Below are 19,389 nucleotides of genomic sequence, written 5' to 3' on the forward strand. Positions count from 1 at the left end.
GGCACAATGAGTCTCTTGGGAGGTGGTTTAAAAACATCCTCCAAAAGGACCAGAGGCCAAGATTGAATAACCTGGTGTGCAGGCTGGATGCAAAATTAGCAGGTTTTGAGGTAATGTGGACTTGCTTCTGTTGGGAGTAATTAGAGGAAAATTTTGTGGGAAATGAGGAAGGTGTGGCGAAGGAATGTGTTGGCAGTGGTCATCGAGTGGATGTGACCGGAAGTCGATCTGCGAGCTGCACCCAGGTCGTCAGAGATCACTTCCTCCTCTCCTCTCCTTGAAATGTACATTCTGACCACAGTTCCCAAGGGGGACACAGCCCGGAGTGAGCTTTGAGTTGTTGAGACCATCTGAATGGAGGACAAAATTGAACCCAACTTGACCTCTACGTAAACTTTTAAGATTCTGGTGGGTGGACAGGTGTGGAGAGCTACTCACTTTGGTCACCAAAGACAAGCCTCGGTTGTAAGGTCCCTCACTGATTAAACCTGCCACCCGCCAGTCTGGAGTGTCTGCCTTGTTCTCCTCTCCCTTGATGCTAAGGCTAGTTTGTGAACCAACAGCCTGCTCTTTGGTGTTTCCTGGAGGCTGAATCTCAGGGCAAGTGCCCCACCCACTTGTGGGGTTTGTTCAGCCTGCCACAAGCCACCCTTTGTATAATTCTGACTTACCTTCTCTGGATCAATTGTCATTTCATTTCTGGAGGACTTTCACCCTTACTTTAAAAAATCCAGTTGAAGCAAACAGAAGAGAAACTCCATTTTCAGTAACCTTTTCCTCATCTGTCATTTATGTCCATAAGGAAGCTTAAACAATTTTTGTCAGTACACTGAAAATTAGATAATTGGCTATATTGTAAAACTTTTCAACTCTGGACTCCAGATCTCTACAGTTGCTGAGAATTCTTATCAAGAAATCATCTAGGGAACCTTCACAACTCCTGTTTTCATGAAGAGGTCTCAGTGGGGATGAGGTTTACGCCTAACTCTTAAAATTTCATTTTGGTGACTTGTGCCCAGGATCCAACTTTAGTTACAGAGTAAACAGTATTTCCAAAGACTGACAGGGTCAGCTGCTCGGGGAATGTGGCCGGTGACCTCCCTGACGGATGACCGCCCTGCTGGCTGCTTCCAAGTCAGTTGAAAGGTAAGCTTTTTTTCTGTATAAGGGCACGGCTGCCTTGGAACGTGTTTCATTTACTAATGATAAAACTGAAAGTATATCCCAGGCTCGCTGTCTTAAAGGGCGTGGAGCTGTGACTTTGGGGGCAAAGTGATTTGTCATGTCAAGACAACTACAACAGCCAAGTTGCTGGGGTTGGGGGAGGAGTGAGTGATGGTGTGAAACCTCATTGCTTTGATTAAGCCACAAAGACCCAGGAAAACTTAAATCCAGAACTCCTTTCTGATGTGAGAAACACACACGGGATTCTAATATTCAGAAAGTAAAGACTTCCATCTTTGAATCCTTTTTCCTGAAGTCTTGTTAGTTTAATCTGACTGTTGTCTTCACTCCTGAGACAGTAATGGTGTGTCTGTGGTTGTGTCTGTGTGTGTCTGTGTCTGAGAGAGAGAAAGAGAGATTTATTGACTACTATGAAGTGTATCTGCTATATACATATAGTGTATATATTTGTGTATATACAAATATTTGTATATATGTAAATACAGTGTTTATATACTCTGTATAAATAATATATCTTGTGGGTGCTGAGTATAGAACAGTTGAGAAAATGGAACTTGCTGGTCTTGGATCCCAGACTGACTTTATTCAGCTCGTGTGTTACAAATTGTGTAACAGGAGGTAAGACTTTTGTTTCATATCAGAATCGTTGCTCTCTCTCCATGTTGATCGTTATTAGTGTTTCTTTTAAAAACCTCACATTTTATTTTTCAACAAGTTTTGATAGAAGAATTGGCATTTAAAAGATGCACGCATTGAAAAGGTAACACTTTTCAGAGTGCTCACAGCTCTCACTTAATTGAACTATTTTCTAATGTGCCAAAAAAGTGCTCTACCATCAAAGGTGATTTTATAAATAAAATATTTTATGTTAGATAAAATATAAAGAAAATACTTTATATAGAAAATATGCTTTTCCTCCCATTGACTAAGCTGTCTTGCCCAGAATCATTTAAAAAATATGGCCCAGAACCAAAAACAAGGGCACAAATAGTATCAGAAGAAGTAAAAAAGTAAAATTCTAGTAGAAAAGGTTTATGCTTCATTGAAGAGGGATAACTACAAAGGTACCAAGTTGTTAAGCTGTCATTAATGCAATTATCCTTTACTGATATCTGGGGATTTGCTTTTGTGTCCTCTTGGCAGCTTCAACTTTCAAAAAACGTATATTACATAGTGATAGATTCAATGTTAAGAACTTGCTCTGTGGACATGGTCTTTTTCACAAGCGGTGGGCATGTACCTCTGGTCCACAGAAGCCATGAAGAGGCTTAAACCTGGTGACCGTGAGAGGTTAAAGTCTGAGTATTTGCCTATTTGTCAGATGACAGACAAGAAGATGAGACAGATTTCGTAAAATGAGAATTCCCAACTGCTGCCTGCGAGTTCACAGTGGTCAAAATGGATAAATAAACTCAGGGAATTCTGGGAACCATTCGCTGCATTTGGCTCTTCACTGTCACTCCCCACGGCCACCCTCATCCCACCGGACCATTAAACAGAGTCTCCTAGAGATAGAGGCATATATTTTGAACCAAAAGCAACACCAACAAGACCAAAGTTATCTCAGTTCGCAGTGGAGGGGGGTCCAGCTAGATGTGCATTTGGTGCCTGGGTACCGCAGAAACACATCCTTTGGGTGGGGGATGGGGTCCTTGGGACCACTGAGGCACCTGGAGGCCTGTGCTGAGTGCAGGGTCCTGCATCACTACGAAACAGGCGGCGTTACCTGGGCTTCTGGCTTGACTGTGGAGCACACGTAAGACCCTAGTCTTGGAGATGCTGTGGAGAATGATAAGAAACCCATATAAACGGTGTTCCTTGTCTCAGAAGAGGATCCTTTTTTAATAAAAAGACATTTATCCTTGGAGCATACAGTGAGGAAGATCTTTGTTGTCTACACAATGCTTGCAGACTGTCATTCTTTTAGAAAGAAGACAGCATTGGTTTTTCACACCTTGAGGTGTCCACCTACCTTGTGAGATTTCAGCAGTAGAGCACTTACCGGTGCTCTTGTCGTGGAGGTGAAAGTTCTTTAAACGGCACGCGTGGGGAAAATCACCACTATTAAAAAAGCAAAAAAAAAAAACCAACCTGTATTAACTCTTGGACCTAGTAGATAAAAAAGCCATTTTATGTGTTTGTTAGCCCTCTGTATGTAAAATAGGTAGCCAACAGGAATTTGCTGTATGTCTCAGGAAACTCAAACAGGGGCTCTGTATCAACCTAGAGGGGTGGGATGGGCAGGGAGATGGGAGGGAGGGTCAAATGTATACCTATGGCTGATTCATGCTGAGGTTTGACAGAAAACAATAAAATTCTGTAAAGTGATTATCCTTCAGTAAAAAAATAAATGAATTAAAAAAAAGCCATTTTAATAGTGGCAAACTCTACTTTCCCCCAATGTTTGAATATGGGCACAAAATCTGAGCCGTATTTCCCAGCCACACCAGGCATATGGTGATGAGGAATAGAGTGAGGTGACAGTGTCTCGAAGCAAAAATCATTGACTGAGGGTCATTTGCTTCATGTTTGAATGGAGTTCTTGCTGGCTTAATGTAAGGTAGATTTTAATTTCCTGTTTGGAGTGACCTGTTGCTCATATTATATTCCTGGGGAAAAAAAAATCATAAATTCCCATCTTAGGAATTATAGATCTTCCTGTTTTTTAAAAACAATACCTTCATTGAACCATAATTTACATACCATAAAATTCATTCTTTTAAAGTGTGCGTACAATTCAGTGCTTTTAGCATATTCAGAGTTTTTATGTCATCATCATTATCTAACATCAGAATATTTTCATCACATTCAAAAATCCCACCCCTACTCATCAGCAGTCTCTCCACAGTCTGCCTTGCCCCTCAAACCTTGGCAACTATGGCCTGTTTCTATGGATTTGCCTATTTTGGGTGTTTCATATAAATGAATCACAATATGTAGCTTTTGTGACTACTTTCTCTCACTTACCATATTTTCAAGGTTCATTCACATTGTTGCATGTATCAGGACTTCATTCTTTTTTATTGCTGAGAAATACACCTCTGTGATACATCCCCTTTATGTTTTCACATTAAAAAAATTTTTATTATTATTATTATATTTTTTACTTTACAACATTGTATTGGTTTTGCCATACGTCAACATGCATCCGCCACGGGTGTACACGTGTTCCCCATCCTGAACCCCCCTCCCACTTCCCTCCCCATACCATCCCTCTGGGTCATCCCAGTGCACCAGCCCCAAGCTTCCTGTATCCTGCATTGAACCTGGACTGTTACAAACAATGCTATCATGAACATTTGTTTACAAATTTTTGTATGAACATATGTTTTCACTTCTCTTGTGTGTATACCTAGCATTAGAATTTCTGGCTAATATGGTGACTGTATCTATAAGATTTTGAGGGATTCCTACACTGTTTTCCAATGTGACTGTTCCAATTTGTAATGCCAGCAGCATACGAGGTTCTGGTTACCCACATCCTTGCCAAGGCTTGTCACTGTCTGCTTTGATTCTAGCCGTCCTAGTGGGCGCGAACTGCTATCTCCTTGGGGTTTTGATTTGTGCTCCCTAATCACAGTTTCGTTGCACAGCTTTTCATGTGCTTCTCAGCCATTTGTTTGTCTTCTTAGGAGAAATGCCTATTCAAATCCTGTGCCTATTTAAAAAAAATACGTTTATTTAGTTTGGCTGCTGGGTCTTCGCTGCTGCGGGCTGGTTACGGTCCAGTTGTGGAGCACAGGCTTCTCACTGTGGGGGCTTCTCTTGTTGTGAGCTCAGGCTCTAGGCTGAGTGGGCCCCGGTGGCTGTGGTGCTCAGGCTTAGTTGCCCTGCGGCCTGTGGGATCTTCCCGAAGCAGGGTTTGAATCGGCACCTCCTGCGTTGCAAGGCAGATTCTTAAACACTAGACTACCACAGAAGCCCCTTTGTCAATTTTTTAAATTGGTTCATCTTTTTCTTTGAATTGTAAGAGTTCTTTATGTATTCTGGATCGTTGTTGTTCAGTTGCTCAGTCACGTCATACTCTTTGTGACCCCCTGGACTGCAGCATGTCCGGCTTCCGTCCTTCACTGTCTCCCAGAGTTTGCTCAGATTCATGTCCATTGAGTTGGTGATGCCATCCAACCATCTCATCCTCTGTTACTCTCTTCTCTTCTTGCCCTCAATCTTTCCCAAATAGCAAGGAGAGGTAAGGAAGCCTTCTTAAGTGAACAATGCAAAGAAATAGAAGAAAACGATAGAATGGGAAAGACTGCAGATCTCTTCAAGAAAACTAGAGACACCAAAGGAACATTTCATTCAAAGATGGACACAATAAAGGACAGAAACAGTATTCTGGATATAAGTCCCTTATCAGATAAATGATTTGCGAATATTTTCTCCCATTCTCTCTGTTAATTTTAACAATGCCACATTGTTAGGATTTTGACATTATCTTTGAAGTTAACTTTTTTCCTAGATAAACTTTATGAAACCCAGGGGATTAATGGCACACACCTTCACCAAGAACTTGCTTGATGGCAGACAGTGGGTTAAGTTCTTTTCACATGTTACCACATTTCAATGTTTGTCAGAACATTAAGAGGTTGATACCATTCCTTTACTTAAGGGAGAAGGAACTGAGACTCGGAGAATTAATTTCCTGAAAGTGACCCAGCTAGAAAGTGGCAGAATCTGCAAGTCAATTAAATTCTTCCTGCTTCCTGAGTCTATTTCTTCTTCACTTTAATTGTTAGTGGTTTGAGTAAGATAAGTGAACAATCAATATTGTATTCATCTGAAGTATAATTTGTATTGGATAAACATGCATTTTATTCCTATGTTTTCTATCAAAAGTTGTCTAAATATCAATGCAATAAATGTCTTAAGTCACATCCATGCATGCATGCTTAGCTCCCTTCAGTCATGTCTCTTTCATGACCCCATGGACTGTAACCTGCTGGGCTTCTCTGTCCATGGGATTTCCCAGGCAAGAATACTGCAATGGGTTGCCATGCCCTCCTCCTGGGGATCTTACCCACCCAGGGATTGATCCTGCAGCTCCTGCATAGCAGGCGGATTCTTTACCACTGAGCCACCAGGGAAGCTCCCTAAGTTATATCCATTGGATACATTTCACTCCTGTCTCTTGCTCCTTCCCTTCTGCCTTTTTTCCTTCTTTGCTTTTTCCTTTCTTTCCTCTCTCCTGTGCTCTTTCCAAGTCCTTTGTTTAGTCCTTACTATGCTTTAAGTGACTGAAACACACACACACACACACACACACACACACACACACATGCTTTAAGTGCCTGGATAAAGTGATGAATAAAGCACCCTCTTGTGCTTATATAGTACAAGAAGTCCCCCACATATGGATGAGTTCTTTTCTTAGAGTGCATTCGTAAAGTCCATCAAAGTTAGCCTAGGTAACTAACTACCACAATCAGCTACGTAATACTGAACTGTAATATGTTTATAATACTTTTCACACAGATAATACATAAAAAACAAACACAAAAAATAGATAAAACATTTTTAATCTTACAGTATAGTACTTTGAAAAGTACATCAGTACAGGACAACAGCTGGCATACAGGGGCTGTCTTCAAATGAACAGGCAGGAAGGGTTATTGACTGGAGTGGGTAGAGGAGGTGGGAGATGGTGGAGTGAAGGATCATCAGCAACAGGAGTTGGAGAGCAACCTGCAGGTTCATTTGCACTTGGCACTGATGAAACACACATTTGCATCTTTCAAAGTTTGCAACTTGAAGGTTCGTGTGTAGGGGACTTACTGTAGTAGGAGATATGAACTGAAAATAAATGTTAGATATGGATAAACTTCAAATCAATTGCACCATCTCCCATGCTAGTAAGGTCATGCTTGCGTGCTATGCTTCAGCATTATGCAAACCAAGAACTCCCAGATGTCCAAGCTGGATTTAGAAAAGGAAGAGGGAGGTTAAAATGCCAACATTTGCTGGGTTATAGAGAAAACAAGGGAATTTCAGAAAAACATCTGTCTCTGTTTCATCAACTATTCTAAAGCCTTTGACTATATGGATCATGACAAATTGTGGAAAACTCTTAGAGAGATGGGAATACCAGACCATCTTACCTGTCTCCTGAGAAACCTGTATGCCGGTCAAGAAGCAACAGTTAGAACCCTGTATGGGACAACTGATTGGTTCAAGACTGAGAAAGGAGTACGACAAGGCTGTCTGCCATCACTCTGTTTAACCTATACGCAGAGCACATCATGAGAAATGCAAGCTGGAATCAAGATAGGTGGCAGAAACATCAACAACCTCAGATATGTGGATGATACCACTCTAATGGCAGAAAGAGAAGAGGAACTAAAGAGCCTCTTGATGAAGGTGAAAGAAGAGTCAAAGAGCTGGCTTAAGGCTAAATATTAAAAAACTAAGATCATGACATCTGGCCCCATTAGTAGTGACAGATTTCCTCTTCTTGGGCTCCAGAATTACTGTGTATGGTGACTGCAGTCATGAAATCAGAAGATGATTGCTTCTTGGCAGAAGAACTGTGACAAACCTAGACAGTGTGTTGAAAAGCAGAGACATTTCTCTGCTGACAAAGGTCCATATAGTCAAGGCTGTGGTCTTCCCAGTGGTCTACAGTTGTGAGAGCTGGACCATAAAGAAGGCAGAGCACCAAAGAATTGATGCTTGTGAACTGTGGTGCTGGAGAAGACTCCTGAGAGTCCCTTGGGCAGCAAAGAGATCAAACCAGTTAATCTTAAGGGAAATCAACCCTGAATACTCATTGGAGGGACTGAAGCTGAAGCTGAATCTCTAATATTTTGGTCACCTGATACAAACAGCCAACTCATTGGAAAAGTCCCTGATGCTGGGAAAGATAGAGGGCAGAAGGAGAAGAGGATGAGATGGTTGGATGGCATTGCCAATGAATGGAAATGAACTTGGGCAAGCTTTGGGAGATGTTGAGGGACAGTGAGGTCTGGTGTGCTGCAGTCCATGGGGTCACCAAGAGTCAGATATGACTGGGCAACTAAACAACAATGACAACAAAAGCTTCAAATATCATGTATAATGATAGGCTGGCAGAATGATAAGAACTATGAAGTAGAAGCGGAGAAGGTGATGGCACCACACTCACTCCAGTGTTCTTGCCTGGAGAATCCCAGGGATGGGGGAGCCTCGTGGGCTGCCGTCTATGGGCTCACACAGAGTTGGACAGGACTGAAGAGACTTAGCAGCAGCAGCAGCATAAAGTAGAAGACAGCAAATGAATGGACAGAGGATATGCTAAATTAGATGGTCACTGGGGAAGCTCTGGATAAAGGGTGAAGGGAGCCATGTGACTCTGGAGGGATATGTTTAAATATATTTTACATATGTTTAAGGACCAGGAGCTTTCCTTGATGAAAGTGAAAGAGGAGAGTGAGAGAGTTAGCTTAAAGCTCAACATTCAGAAAACTAAGATCATGGCATCTGGTCCCATCACTTCATGGGAAATAGATGGGGAAACAGTGGAAACAGTGTCAGACTTTATGTTTTTGGGCTCCAAAATCACTGCAGATGGTGATTGCAGCCATGAAATTAAAAGACGCTTACTCCTTGGAAGAAAAGTTATGACCAACCTAGATAGCATATTCAAAAGCAGAGACATTACTTTGCCAGCAAAGGTCCATCTAGACAAGGCTATGGTTTTTCCAGTGGTCATGTATGGATGTGCGAGTTGGATTGTGAAGAAAGCTGAGCACTGAAGAATTGATGCTTTTGAACTGTGGTGTTAGAGAAGACTCTTGAGAGTCCCTTGGACTGCAAGGAGATCCAACCAGTCCATTCTGAAGGAGATCAACCCTGGGATTTCTTTGGAAGGAATGATGCTAAAGCTGAAACTCCAGTACTTTGGCCACCTCATGGGAAGAGTTGACTCATTGGAAAAGACTCTGATGCTGGGAGGGATTAGGGGCAGGAGGAGAAGAGGACGACAGAGGATGAGATGGCTGGATGGCATCACCGACTCAACGGACGTGAGTTTGAGTGAACTCTGGGAGCTGGTGATGGACAGGGAGGCCTGGCGTGCCGCAATTCATGGGGTTGCAGAGAGTCGGACACAACTGAGTGACTGAACTGATCTGAACTGAACTGAAGGACCAGGAGCTTTCCTTAGGTAAAATTATGCCCATATAAAAGCCAACCCTCATACACTTGCTGGTCCAACGGAAGCCAAGAGCTATCCTTCCTGTTTATCAACAACAGCAAACATGCTCCTTCTTCTGATCAGCCAGCTATCTCTGCAGAGTCACACGGCTCCCTTCATCTTGACTTAGCTACCTCTGTAAAGATCCTATCTCTAAATATTGTCTTATTCTGAGAGACTGGGGGGTTAGGGTTTCCACTGTGAATTTTGGGGGGAAGACAGTTCAGCTGGTAACAATGGGGAAAATAATAGTGCCTACCTAGAAGTGTTTAACAAAGTAGGTAGAATAGTATCTACCTCCTACAAGTGGTTTAGAGAAGTACTTAAGATAGTAGATGCAAACTCTTACAGCTGTTGCTGGCACATGGTGAGTGCTGTTGGGTGTGCTGTGTAAGATGCTGTTATCTTATTTATATTCAGTCACACCTACATTGTGAGCTTGTTGAAGGAAGGAAAGCAGAGATTATATCTTAGCATTTTTTATTATTTTTATCCATTATTTAAAAAATCTGCCTGCACCTAGTACTCTTCATCCATTATGTATACTCAGCACACGTTTGTTTAATTCAACTTTCCATTTTTCTCATTATCACCGGCATCTGCTCCTTCCCCAACCAGCTTTGCATCCCACCCTCCCTTTACTCCCAGCTGGATCATGGATTTCACCTTCAGGTATTATACTAGCATTGAACAAGTTTTCTTTTGCAGCCATAGTATGCTGGGTTGTGTTGTTTCTTTTTTTCTCTAGAGAGATTTTGGGACGTCTCCTTTGTAGCTGAAAGTGAGGTCCAGCTGCTCACCATTCAACAGCCAATAAAGAGGCAAGGTTGGGGAAAGAAAAGATTGCTTTAGTTTGGATGCCGGCAAGCGGTGGGTGGGGTGGGAGGAGGAGGGTGGACTTTTATCCAAAATCCGATCCCACCTCTGACAATCAGTGGGCAAGAGCTGTTATAGACGGAGGAAGGGGACTCCATGCAGTAACAGTACAGTCAGCTCTGACAGTCCTCTTGAAATTGGTCGTCAGTGGTCTGATCAGTGCCATCTTGATTGTTTTAAATAGTTAATCTTCAATTCCAGGGTCATTTTTTCCCCGTTTCTTTGAGGCCAGTTCTCAGAACTGCGACGCTGTGTCGTGCCTACAGTCTGGGCACCGTGTAGTTAACTTCTCCCATCTGCGGTTTCAGTATCTGTAAGACAGCTCACAGGATATGGCTCAGAATAGTATCTGTAGTTCTTGAGAAGAAACTAAAGTTCTTAGATGCTTAATGACTACTGTGATTAATCTTGTTGAGCTCTTTTCCTTTGTTTCTGCATTTTCTCACTTCTCTGATTAAACTTATTCTTTGGCTAAGGTTTCTCACAGACAAAAGGCAGGCAGAGAACATGGAGGGGAGGGACCATAAGGTCCTGCTCTGTTTCATCCTCATATGAAATGTCAACTCTTGCCTTGCTTTCGACGCGTATGGATCTTGCATGCTAATCAGCCTCTAAGACTTACATTTCCAAGCTTGTCAGAACAATAACTAACATGTGTGATTCCCTTTCTGGATCTGAGGAGAGCCGAAGAGGGAAACCACTTTTGCCCATGAATCTGATAGACGTTTCTGAATTCTCATCCTGAAACAGTGGTGGCTAGGTTTATTTCTGCTAAATGTTTCACTTCTAGAATCCTCGGCACTTCCATCCTGATGCATATTAAGCCTAGTGCACCCCGCCTGATGACAGAGAACCAGCTGTGATCACGCCAAAGGTCAGAGCCTCGCAACACGTTTCCTGAAATGTTTTCTTTAAAAAGTGGGGGAAAAACTGATAGGAAATGTGAGTTACAATCACAAACAGGTGTGAAAATGATCTTTGAAACAGCCTGAGGGAGTAGGCCACCGGTAGATCAGTCTTAACTTACTCTGAAAGCCGTTTTTATTGCCATCCACGTATCTAATTCTCTGTAAAAAACAGGGAGTTAATTACCATCGCCCTACACAGTTAACTTTTTTCAGGCATATAACTATTTCTAAAGAATTCTGGGAACATTTGTTCGACTGGAAAAAGTGAGTTTCATGTTCTATGTCATAACTTTGTTCTCAGTAGAAAATCCAGGATAATGAAAAAAATAATCAGGTTTGTGAAGGAAAAATATCACTTTTCCTTTATGAAGTTTGTAGACATCATTTGCCTACTTTTCATGATATGAAGTTGACAACACCTCTTGAATATATACATTGTGTGTCTGAATAGCTTTAATTAGTTAACTTTGTGCTTTCCTTGAAGTGACTTTTTAAAGTTTTGAACTGCAAAATAAGGCCAGGATTCAAATTGGAATTAGAAAGAATGGGGCTGGCTGATTCATGTTTGCTATAAGACCATCACATTTGTCCTTTAATTTTATTTTGCAAAGTTTTTTTTTTAAGCGTTATTCTCATTTATTGATACAGAGGTTAAAAAAAAGATGATCTATTTGTATAGCTTACATTAGTACAGAGGCTTGAATGCCAGGTTTAGATTGTATCTAAAGATTTGTTTTTTTGATGTGGATCATTTTAATTTTATTTTTTTTTCAAACTTTTTGTTTTATATTGGGGTGTAGCCAGTTAACAAAGTTGTGATAGTTTCCATGAACAAAGAGTGACTCAGCCAAGCATGCCCAATGTATCCACTCTCCCTCAAACCCCTCTCCCATCCGGGGGCTCCTAACATTGAGCAGAGTTCCATGTGCTATTTAGTAGGTGATGTGAACCATTTTTCAAAGTCTTTATTGAATTTATCACCATATCGCTTCTGTTTTTTTTGGCTGTGAGGCATGTGGGATCCTAGCTCCCCAGCCAGGGATGGAACCCGCCTGCCTCTCTCCCTGCTTTGGAAGGCTAAGTCCCAACCCCTGGACCACCAGGGAAGTCCCAACACATTCGTCCTTTTAAAATTTGTTTATTAGGCCCATATTCTATAGTATGTTTTATTCAATTGCAATGGCTATTCATGAACTTTTTGACAGTGGCTCTTTGTCACAGACATCTTTCTTGGCTCAGGAACCTAACATGTAGGGATAATCTCCTGTTGAGGGGTTGCTTTCTTATCTAGTGACATTTATCATTATCTAAGGCCAGCTGCCTGACGTCTCTTCAGGGCTCTGTTTATGGGGTTTGAACATCTATAAATGGAAACACTAGCTAACCAGAAATTATCGCCAGGGCTTTCTGATAGTGTCCTGGGCTCTCACAACTTGGAATGTCCTGCAATATCTAACATGTAAGCACGTCACATCATTTTCTAGACAGAATCGGAATCTTGCCTTTTCTCTCTCTCTCTCTCTCTCATTCTCTTTCAACATGGACTTTGAAAAGCATGGAAAAGGAAGCTTATTAAATGAGAATTTAGAGGAGAAACTGACGGTAAGGCTGATATTTCACAAACACGGATTTATGATGTAACTAGCAGAGTAAAAATCAGTTGTTATAGTATGAAAAAGTTATACCAGGCACCTATATTTCCCTGCTTTTCTGGTCAATGACCTTGAAATCAATGAGTTCCAAGCGTTTTACTGAAAACAATGTGATAAAATTATTAATATGATGTCATTACTAGAATGTGGGTAAATTAGATTTAGTTAAATGATATGGTTTATCTCTGTTTTAACAACCAGGATCCATTTATTTTGAGACCTGGTGGTGGTCACCTCAATACTGGGAGGTTATTTTCTTTACTCATATGAAGTTTAGCGAATATTCAAAACTCAATTTCAGAGATACCAGGAATGAGTGTCAAGGGAAATCTGAGTATTATGGACAATTTTAATTTTTTTATGGAAAAAATTAATGATAAAATGTAAGGATAAAATTTACTTTTGAAAAAGTTTAGTTTTTGGCAGTAAAATTTGTAAAAGTTGCTTTACCTTGATGCTAAGAAATTTAGTGTCAGAAACACAGTGGTCACTTCTGTTTGCTCAAACACAGAATGTGCTGTAACCTAGATTAGAATGTATTGTTCATGGTTCACCTGATAGGTTTAGAAGATTAATTATGTTTATAAAGTTACTGAGGCTTCAGAGTTAATGTTAGAACAGGGCATGGCTTATTTTAATAGCTGTACAAGTAGCAAAAACTAAAACTGTATTGACTATAAGACTGTGGCTTCTTGAACTCATGAGAATGTGTTGTTCTGGATGTCTGACATTGAGATATATGCACTAGCAACGATATTAAAACCTGAAAGAAGGAAGAAAAAACCATATTGCGTTGAAAACTCCTAACGTATGTTAGAATTTCAAGGTCTTAAAGAAATATATTGGATAAAATATATAAAACTTCTTCTTAAAGGATTTGGGTCATTTTGAATATTGACCGTGGACCTCTCTTCAGGTGATTTGTTTAAACATGTCATGGCCCCAGACTGCTTTGCCTTTGGACTGTTTTAAAAAGTCATGTATTACTGTAGAACTAACCGGGGGTTTTGAATCAGGAAGATCTGATGAGAATCCTCACTCCATCACTTCTAAATGTGGGATGATGGGATTTTGTTTAAGCCTTTCATGTCTCAGTTAAGTCACTTGTTGATGGGGAGCAGTGATACTTAATCGGAAGGCTGTTACGAGCATTAACTATAATGTATGTGAAGTCCCTCGGCTGAACCTGTTATTTTCAAACTGCTTTTGGCCTGACTTACTTAGCAAGTACATATCCAGGCTTTGTTTACATAGAAAGAGAAAGCTGAAATGCATTTCAAATTAAAAGGAACACTCAGATATGTTAACTATAAGGCTTAGGAGTTATAAAACCTTGATGGAACCAGATAGATGGTTAATAAATACACCAGTAAGAGTTGCTATGAACGAGTGTGAAATTTGATCCAGAGCTCAATGGCAGTCTTTTAGAGGAATAATAAACATAGTGGACATGGGGCAAGTGAACAAAAGTGAAAACGAACTCTTGGTATATAAATGTTTCACTGCCCGGGAGGTCAAATGTACCCGAATCTCTCTGGAACACAGCTCTGAATCAAGAAGTGAGCAAAAACCTCTCTTTAGAGGGAGTAATTGTCATAACATTCATGGACTTTAGTCTGGAGGGGAAGCCTAGGACTGGCCCCTGATTAATTTCCAGGAGATTTGCAGGAAAATCTGGGGTGGATCGGAAGGCGCCAGAATGTCCAATCTGTACTGAGCATAGGCGGTTCTCAGGGAGGGCAGGAACACAGTAAATAAAGTTCAGTACTTGGGAAAGTTACCTGTCCAGATAAATAGATAAATAAGTAAATAGTGCTAGTACTCAGCTGCTCAGTCGTGTCTGATTCTTTGTGACCGTGTGGACTGTAGCCTGCCAGGGTCCTCTATCTTTGGGTTTTTCCAGGCAAGAATACTGGAGTGGGTTGCCATTTCCTACTCCAAAAATAAGTAAATAATATAACAAGTAAAATTAAAGCAAGAAATCTTGACTACTCTCCAAACTCCTTTTCTTTTAGATGATTAAATGCATCAACAAAGAATTTCACTTACATTGATCTTTAACTGAAATAGAAAATACAGTATTAACAGAGTAAAAATAGTCATGCGTCTCAGAGCATTTTGACTTAATGGTGGTTTCTTTCTTTAAAAGTTGATAAGAACAAATAGATCTTACACATAAGTCTAATAATTTCTATCACATCAGTTAGTATATCTCGAGACAAGTCTATCTTCCCAAGTAATAAATGTTCAATAAATATCACAAAAATCATCATAATGAGAAGGGTACAACAGCCAACTCATTTTATACGGATGCTTGGTAGAAACAAATGAACACAGTGGAACTGACTGCTGTGTTTTTTACTCAAAAAATATTGCTTTTTTGAGTAAAAGTAACTATCTGAGATTGAGAAAGAAATTCATCATCTGACAGTTTGTTAAACAGGATGTGTATAATATAAGAAGCTGAAAACTGGTATTTTAAGTAAAATTTTACCTTTATTAAAATTTTTTTACTTATTTTAAATTTGAGGGTGAAAGACTTATCCTATGACATGTAGATTTTCTTAGGATCCACAAAAACATTCTCCTCAATTTCAGGGAAAGAGAATCATGACTCTTTTGAATACAATGAAAGATAAATGATGTGGAAGAAAAAATGATGGGTAAAATATAAGCATACAAAACATACATTTAAAAATCCAGTGAAGGGTAGTACTTTAAGGTTAAATCAATCATCAATTTATAGATTCAATAATAAAAATAAAATCTTTTTCTAAGAAGAAATCTGTTAGCAAACAAAACACAAAACTACTGTTTTGGCTATAATTCCCGATATCATTGTTGAGTTTTGTTTGGAGCATTTTCAAAGAGTCAATTTTGTGTCTGTCCTGAGAAACAAAAAGATCCTTTCAGATCGGTATGTATTCCTGAATGCCCATTTGAACAAGACATGTGCTAAGGGCTGCCACGGAACATGCTTGATAAAGCCTCGGCCATCGAGGAGATTATTATGTTTTGATTGTTTTTTAGTAGATTATAAAGGAATAATGGTAAGCATAAGTAGCTTAGAAATATTCTAAGGGTACAAAACATAAACATTTCAAATTTTTTCATTCTTACATAGACTCTGGACAGCAAGACTATATATAATTACTCATCAGAATGTCTTAACAATGAGAACAATCGTGAAGCATTTTATGCAGTAACATATTTTGTTTCATTATAATATCAACTGCTGGAGGAGATCACAGAGAGAACATGACCTCTGGTTGACCCAAGAGCAAGACCCAGGCAGTGGAAGCCTCGTCCCTGGTTCCCTGTCCTTAGAATATGAATTCTGTCTACTGTTCCCATGGTGGGAGCTGTTTCAGGGATGCAGCCTTGAGAAGAAGGGGATGCTGAGACTGTCTGGGTGGGATGGTCTGACTGGACCCAGGTAGGACCTCTCTGTAAACTTCTAAGATTCTGACAGGCAATCCAGGAGATTCACTTCTCTTGACGATGCCCAAGAAAGCCGTGTATGTAAGATCCCTGTTTATTAAACCTTCCACCCACCTTCTGGAGTCTCTGCCCTTTCTCTGGTCTCTCCTAACCCTCCCTGTATGATAACCAATTTCAAATTTCACCCAGCAAGCTCCCAAAGCATCAAACCAACATCTGCAAACCTATTTATTTTTCTTATTTTATCTAACTAGGGTCCCTGGTAACAGGCACTCAGTAGGTGCTTACATATCTGAACAAAAAAGTGTATACTATTGCCAATGTTTTTGGTGTGTTATGGAGAGATTATTTTCTGTACAGCTTGAGTGTTGTTTCTGATCTACGCATTATTTCTGACAAGGTAGCATCACATAATACAATAAGTGGTAAATTTAAGTTTGTAATTCTCTGGAGAAAAGGTGCTGGATCTCTGTATCTTTTTATCATAATTGATTACCCTAGATCCTTAATAAACTAATTCTGGTGATGGCCAAAATGAAGGGAAGTGGAGAACAAACAAACAATATTTCCTTTTCTTTGACATTTGGTTATTTATCTTGAAAACTTCCTTCCATTTCTTTGCTATTTGTGAGAGTGGTCCAGTGACTCGTGCTATGTTCTGGACTTCACTGAGAAGTTGTTCGAAATGTCCACTGTGTCTGGTTACTCTGATGTAGAGGATATGAGTTAATCTGTGCCCAAACCTTAACTCCTCCATGCTACTGGCTCATTCGGCTTTACGGGCGGCGCCGTCGCGGAGAATGGCAGGCATCTGCTCGTCTGTGAGAATGCCGCTGGCCTCTCTGGCACGTCTCTGGTGCCTGCTGTGAATTCTACGCGCCTCCCTAGATGGCCCGTTCGTCATCAGTATATTTTGAATTTAACTGTTTGAGAGAGCCAAAGCTCTGTAATAAGCTGACACTCAACATGCTCCGTGGAAATAATTATTTTTCACAAAACAGATGGGTGGTACTGAACACAATTTTATGGTAAGCGGCTCAGTAGGCCTCCCTTGACTGGAAGGCAAACAGAGGAAACTCAGAACTAGCTTCTCTGAATTTCTGAGCTCAGCATCACTTCCGAACTTTTAGTGAGATCAAGTCAGTTGGTCTCATATCTTACAGGGGTAGACCTCCTCTGAGAAGTCAGTAGAGGGGCATAGGATTGATCAGTCTGTACCAGGTATTAGGGAGTTGATTGATTAAGACACGCTCTCCAAAGAACTGAAACAGCCCTCAAGCATTGTGAGTAGTAAGAAGACTCTGGTTTCACCCTAGGTGAAGATGTATAGTTGCACAGAGTAACCATGAGTCCTGACCACTGGCAAGTCAAGGTAAAAAACTAAGTAACTACTCTTAGAGCTCTCTTTCATGAGAAATAGTCCCACCCGACGGAGGGGCCTGTTAGGCTGCAGTCCGTGGGGCCGCTAAGAGTTGGGCACAACTGAGCGACTTCACTTTCACTTTTCACTTTCATGCATTGGAGGAGGAAATGGCACCCCACTCCAGTATTCTTGCCTGGAGAATCCCAAGGACGGGGGAGCCTGGTGGGCTGCCGTCTGTGGGGTCGTGCAGAGTCGGACACGACTGAAGCAACTTAGCAGCAGTAGCAGCAGCCACCTCTCTCTGGCCTCCTGTTCATAGAGCCAGTAACACATTTTTAAAGCTATCTGAAGAATCTGTAGCATGAAATAAAAAACGGAGGGAGGAGATGAGACGCCGTGATGCCATAATGGTGATGAGTCACTGTCATGGGAATCAGTGGGAAACTGTCAAAGCAGTGGGAACTGAGTCTTCTTTTAAAACTAATTTTTACTGGAGTGTAGTTGCTTTACAATGTTGTGTTTGTTTCTGCTGTGCAGCCAAGTGAATCAGTTGCGTATATGCATGCATCGCCCTCTTTGTATAGTTCCTTCCTGGTTAGGTCACCGCAGAGCACCGAGTAGAGTTCCCTGCTCTGCCGTAGGTCCTCTCGAGTTGTCTGTGTTACGTAGAGTAGTGTGTCTATGTCAGTCTCCATCTCCCGGTTCATCCCGCCCGTCCTTCACTCCTTGGGAACCTTAAGTGTGTTCTGTACATCTGTACTCTATTTCTGCTTTGCAAATAAGTTCATTTGTACCACTTTTCTAGATGCCACGTATAAGTGATGTTATATGATACTTGTTTTTCTCTTTCTGACTTGCTTCACTCTGTATGACCATTGCTGCGTTGTTCCATGTCTCTGCAAATGGCACTATTTCATCCCTTCTTTGGCTGAGTAATACTCCTTTGTGTATTCATATATATACACACAAGTCTTTCCTGTCCATTCCTCTGTCAGTGGACACGTGTAAATTGCTCCGTCTTGGCTGTTGGAGACAGTGCTGCCTTGCACACTGGGTGCAGGGGCATGCATCCTTTTGAATTATGGTTTTGTCTGGATATATGCCTAGGAGTGGTGTTGCTGGATCATACGGTAGCTCTGTTTTTAGCTTTTTAAGGACCCTCCATACTGTTCTCCATAATGGCTGCACCAATTTTGTAGTTGAATCTTAATGGGCATCATGGCAGAATAAGGTGAGGCTGGGAAAATGATGAGTTAGGGTAAGGTGAGTGCATGCAGGTGTTCTGGGGACCATTCTGACATATCTATGAAAATCAGAACAGAGAACCTACACGTGTGTGTGTGTGTGTGTGTGTGTATGTGTTCTGGGGACCATTCTAATGTATCTATGAAAATCAGAACGGAGAACCTACACACGTGTGCGTGTGTGTGTGTGTGTGTTCTGGGGACCATTCTAATTTATCTATGAAAATCAGAACAGAGAACCTACACGTATGTGTGTGTGTTCTGGGGACCATTCTGACATATCTATGAAAATCAGAACAGAGAACCTACACGTGTGTGTGTGTGTGTGATGAGGACTTCTTATTCCAAAGAAGAGGCTTTCTTCCTCTTCCTAAGTGCCTGTGTGGTGAAAAGCATGTTGTATCTGAGGCTAGGGAAGGTTGTATTTGTCTGGCTTTTGAAAAGTCACTTAACCTTTGGTGTCCTGGGGCTTCCCTGGTGGCTTAGTCAGTAAAGAATGTGCCTGAAATGCAGGAGATCTGGGTTCAGTCTCTGGGTTGGGAAGATCCCCTGG

General features: G+C 41.0%; 1 protein-coding gene across 7 annotated transcripts in view; it reads left to right on the forward strand.

Moving 5' to 3' along the window:
- The first annotated feature begins 706 nt into the window (after positions 1-706).
- The window catches only part of LOC102412913 (muscular LMNA interacting protein), a 299,136-nt gene continuing 280,453 nt past the window's right edge, over positions 707-19,389 (forward strand). Inside the window, exons 1-2 of one of the 7 annotated variants that reach the window (XM_045163419.1) lie at positions 12,663-12,738; positions 17,546-17,601. In XM_045163419.1, coding sequence (XP_045019354.1) covers positions 17,575-17,601 — 27 coding nt within the window. In that variant the 5' untranslated portion in view covers positions 12,663-12,738; positions 17,546-17,574. Of the gene's footprint in view, positions 1,147-10,031; positions 11,103-11,197; positions 11,401-12,505; positions 12,739-17,545; positions 17,602-19,389 lie in introns of those variants that run through there. The other 6 variants (XM_045163422.1, XM_045163421.1, XM_045163412.1 and 3 more) reach the window with 6 other exon arrangements.

The sequence above is a fragment of the Bubalus bubalis genome, chromosome 2 (assembly GCF_019923935.1).
Source record: "Bubalus bubalis isolate 160015118507 breed Murrah chromosome 2, NDDB_SH_1, whole genome shotgun sequence".
Classification (NCBI taxonomy): Eukaryota; Metazoa; Chordata; class Mammalia; order Artiodactyla; family Bovidae; genus Bubalus; species Bubalus bubalis.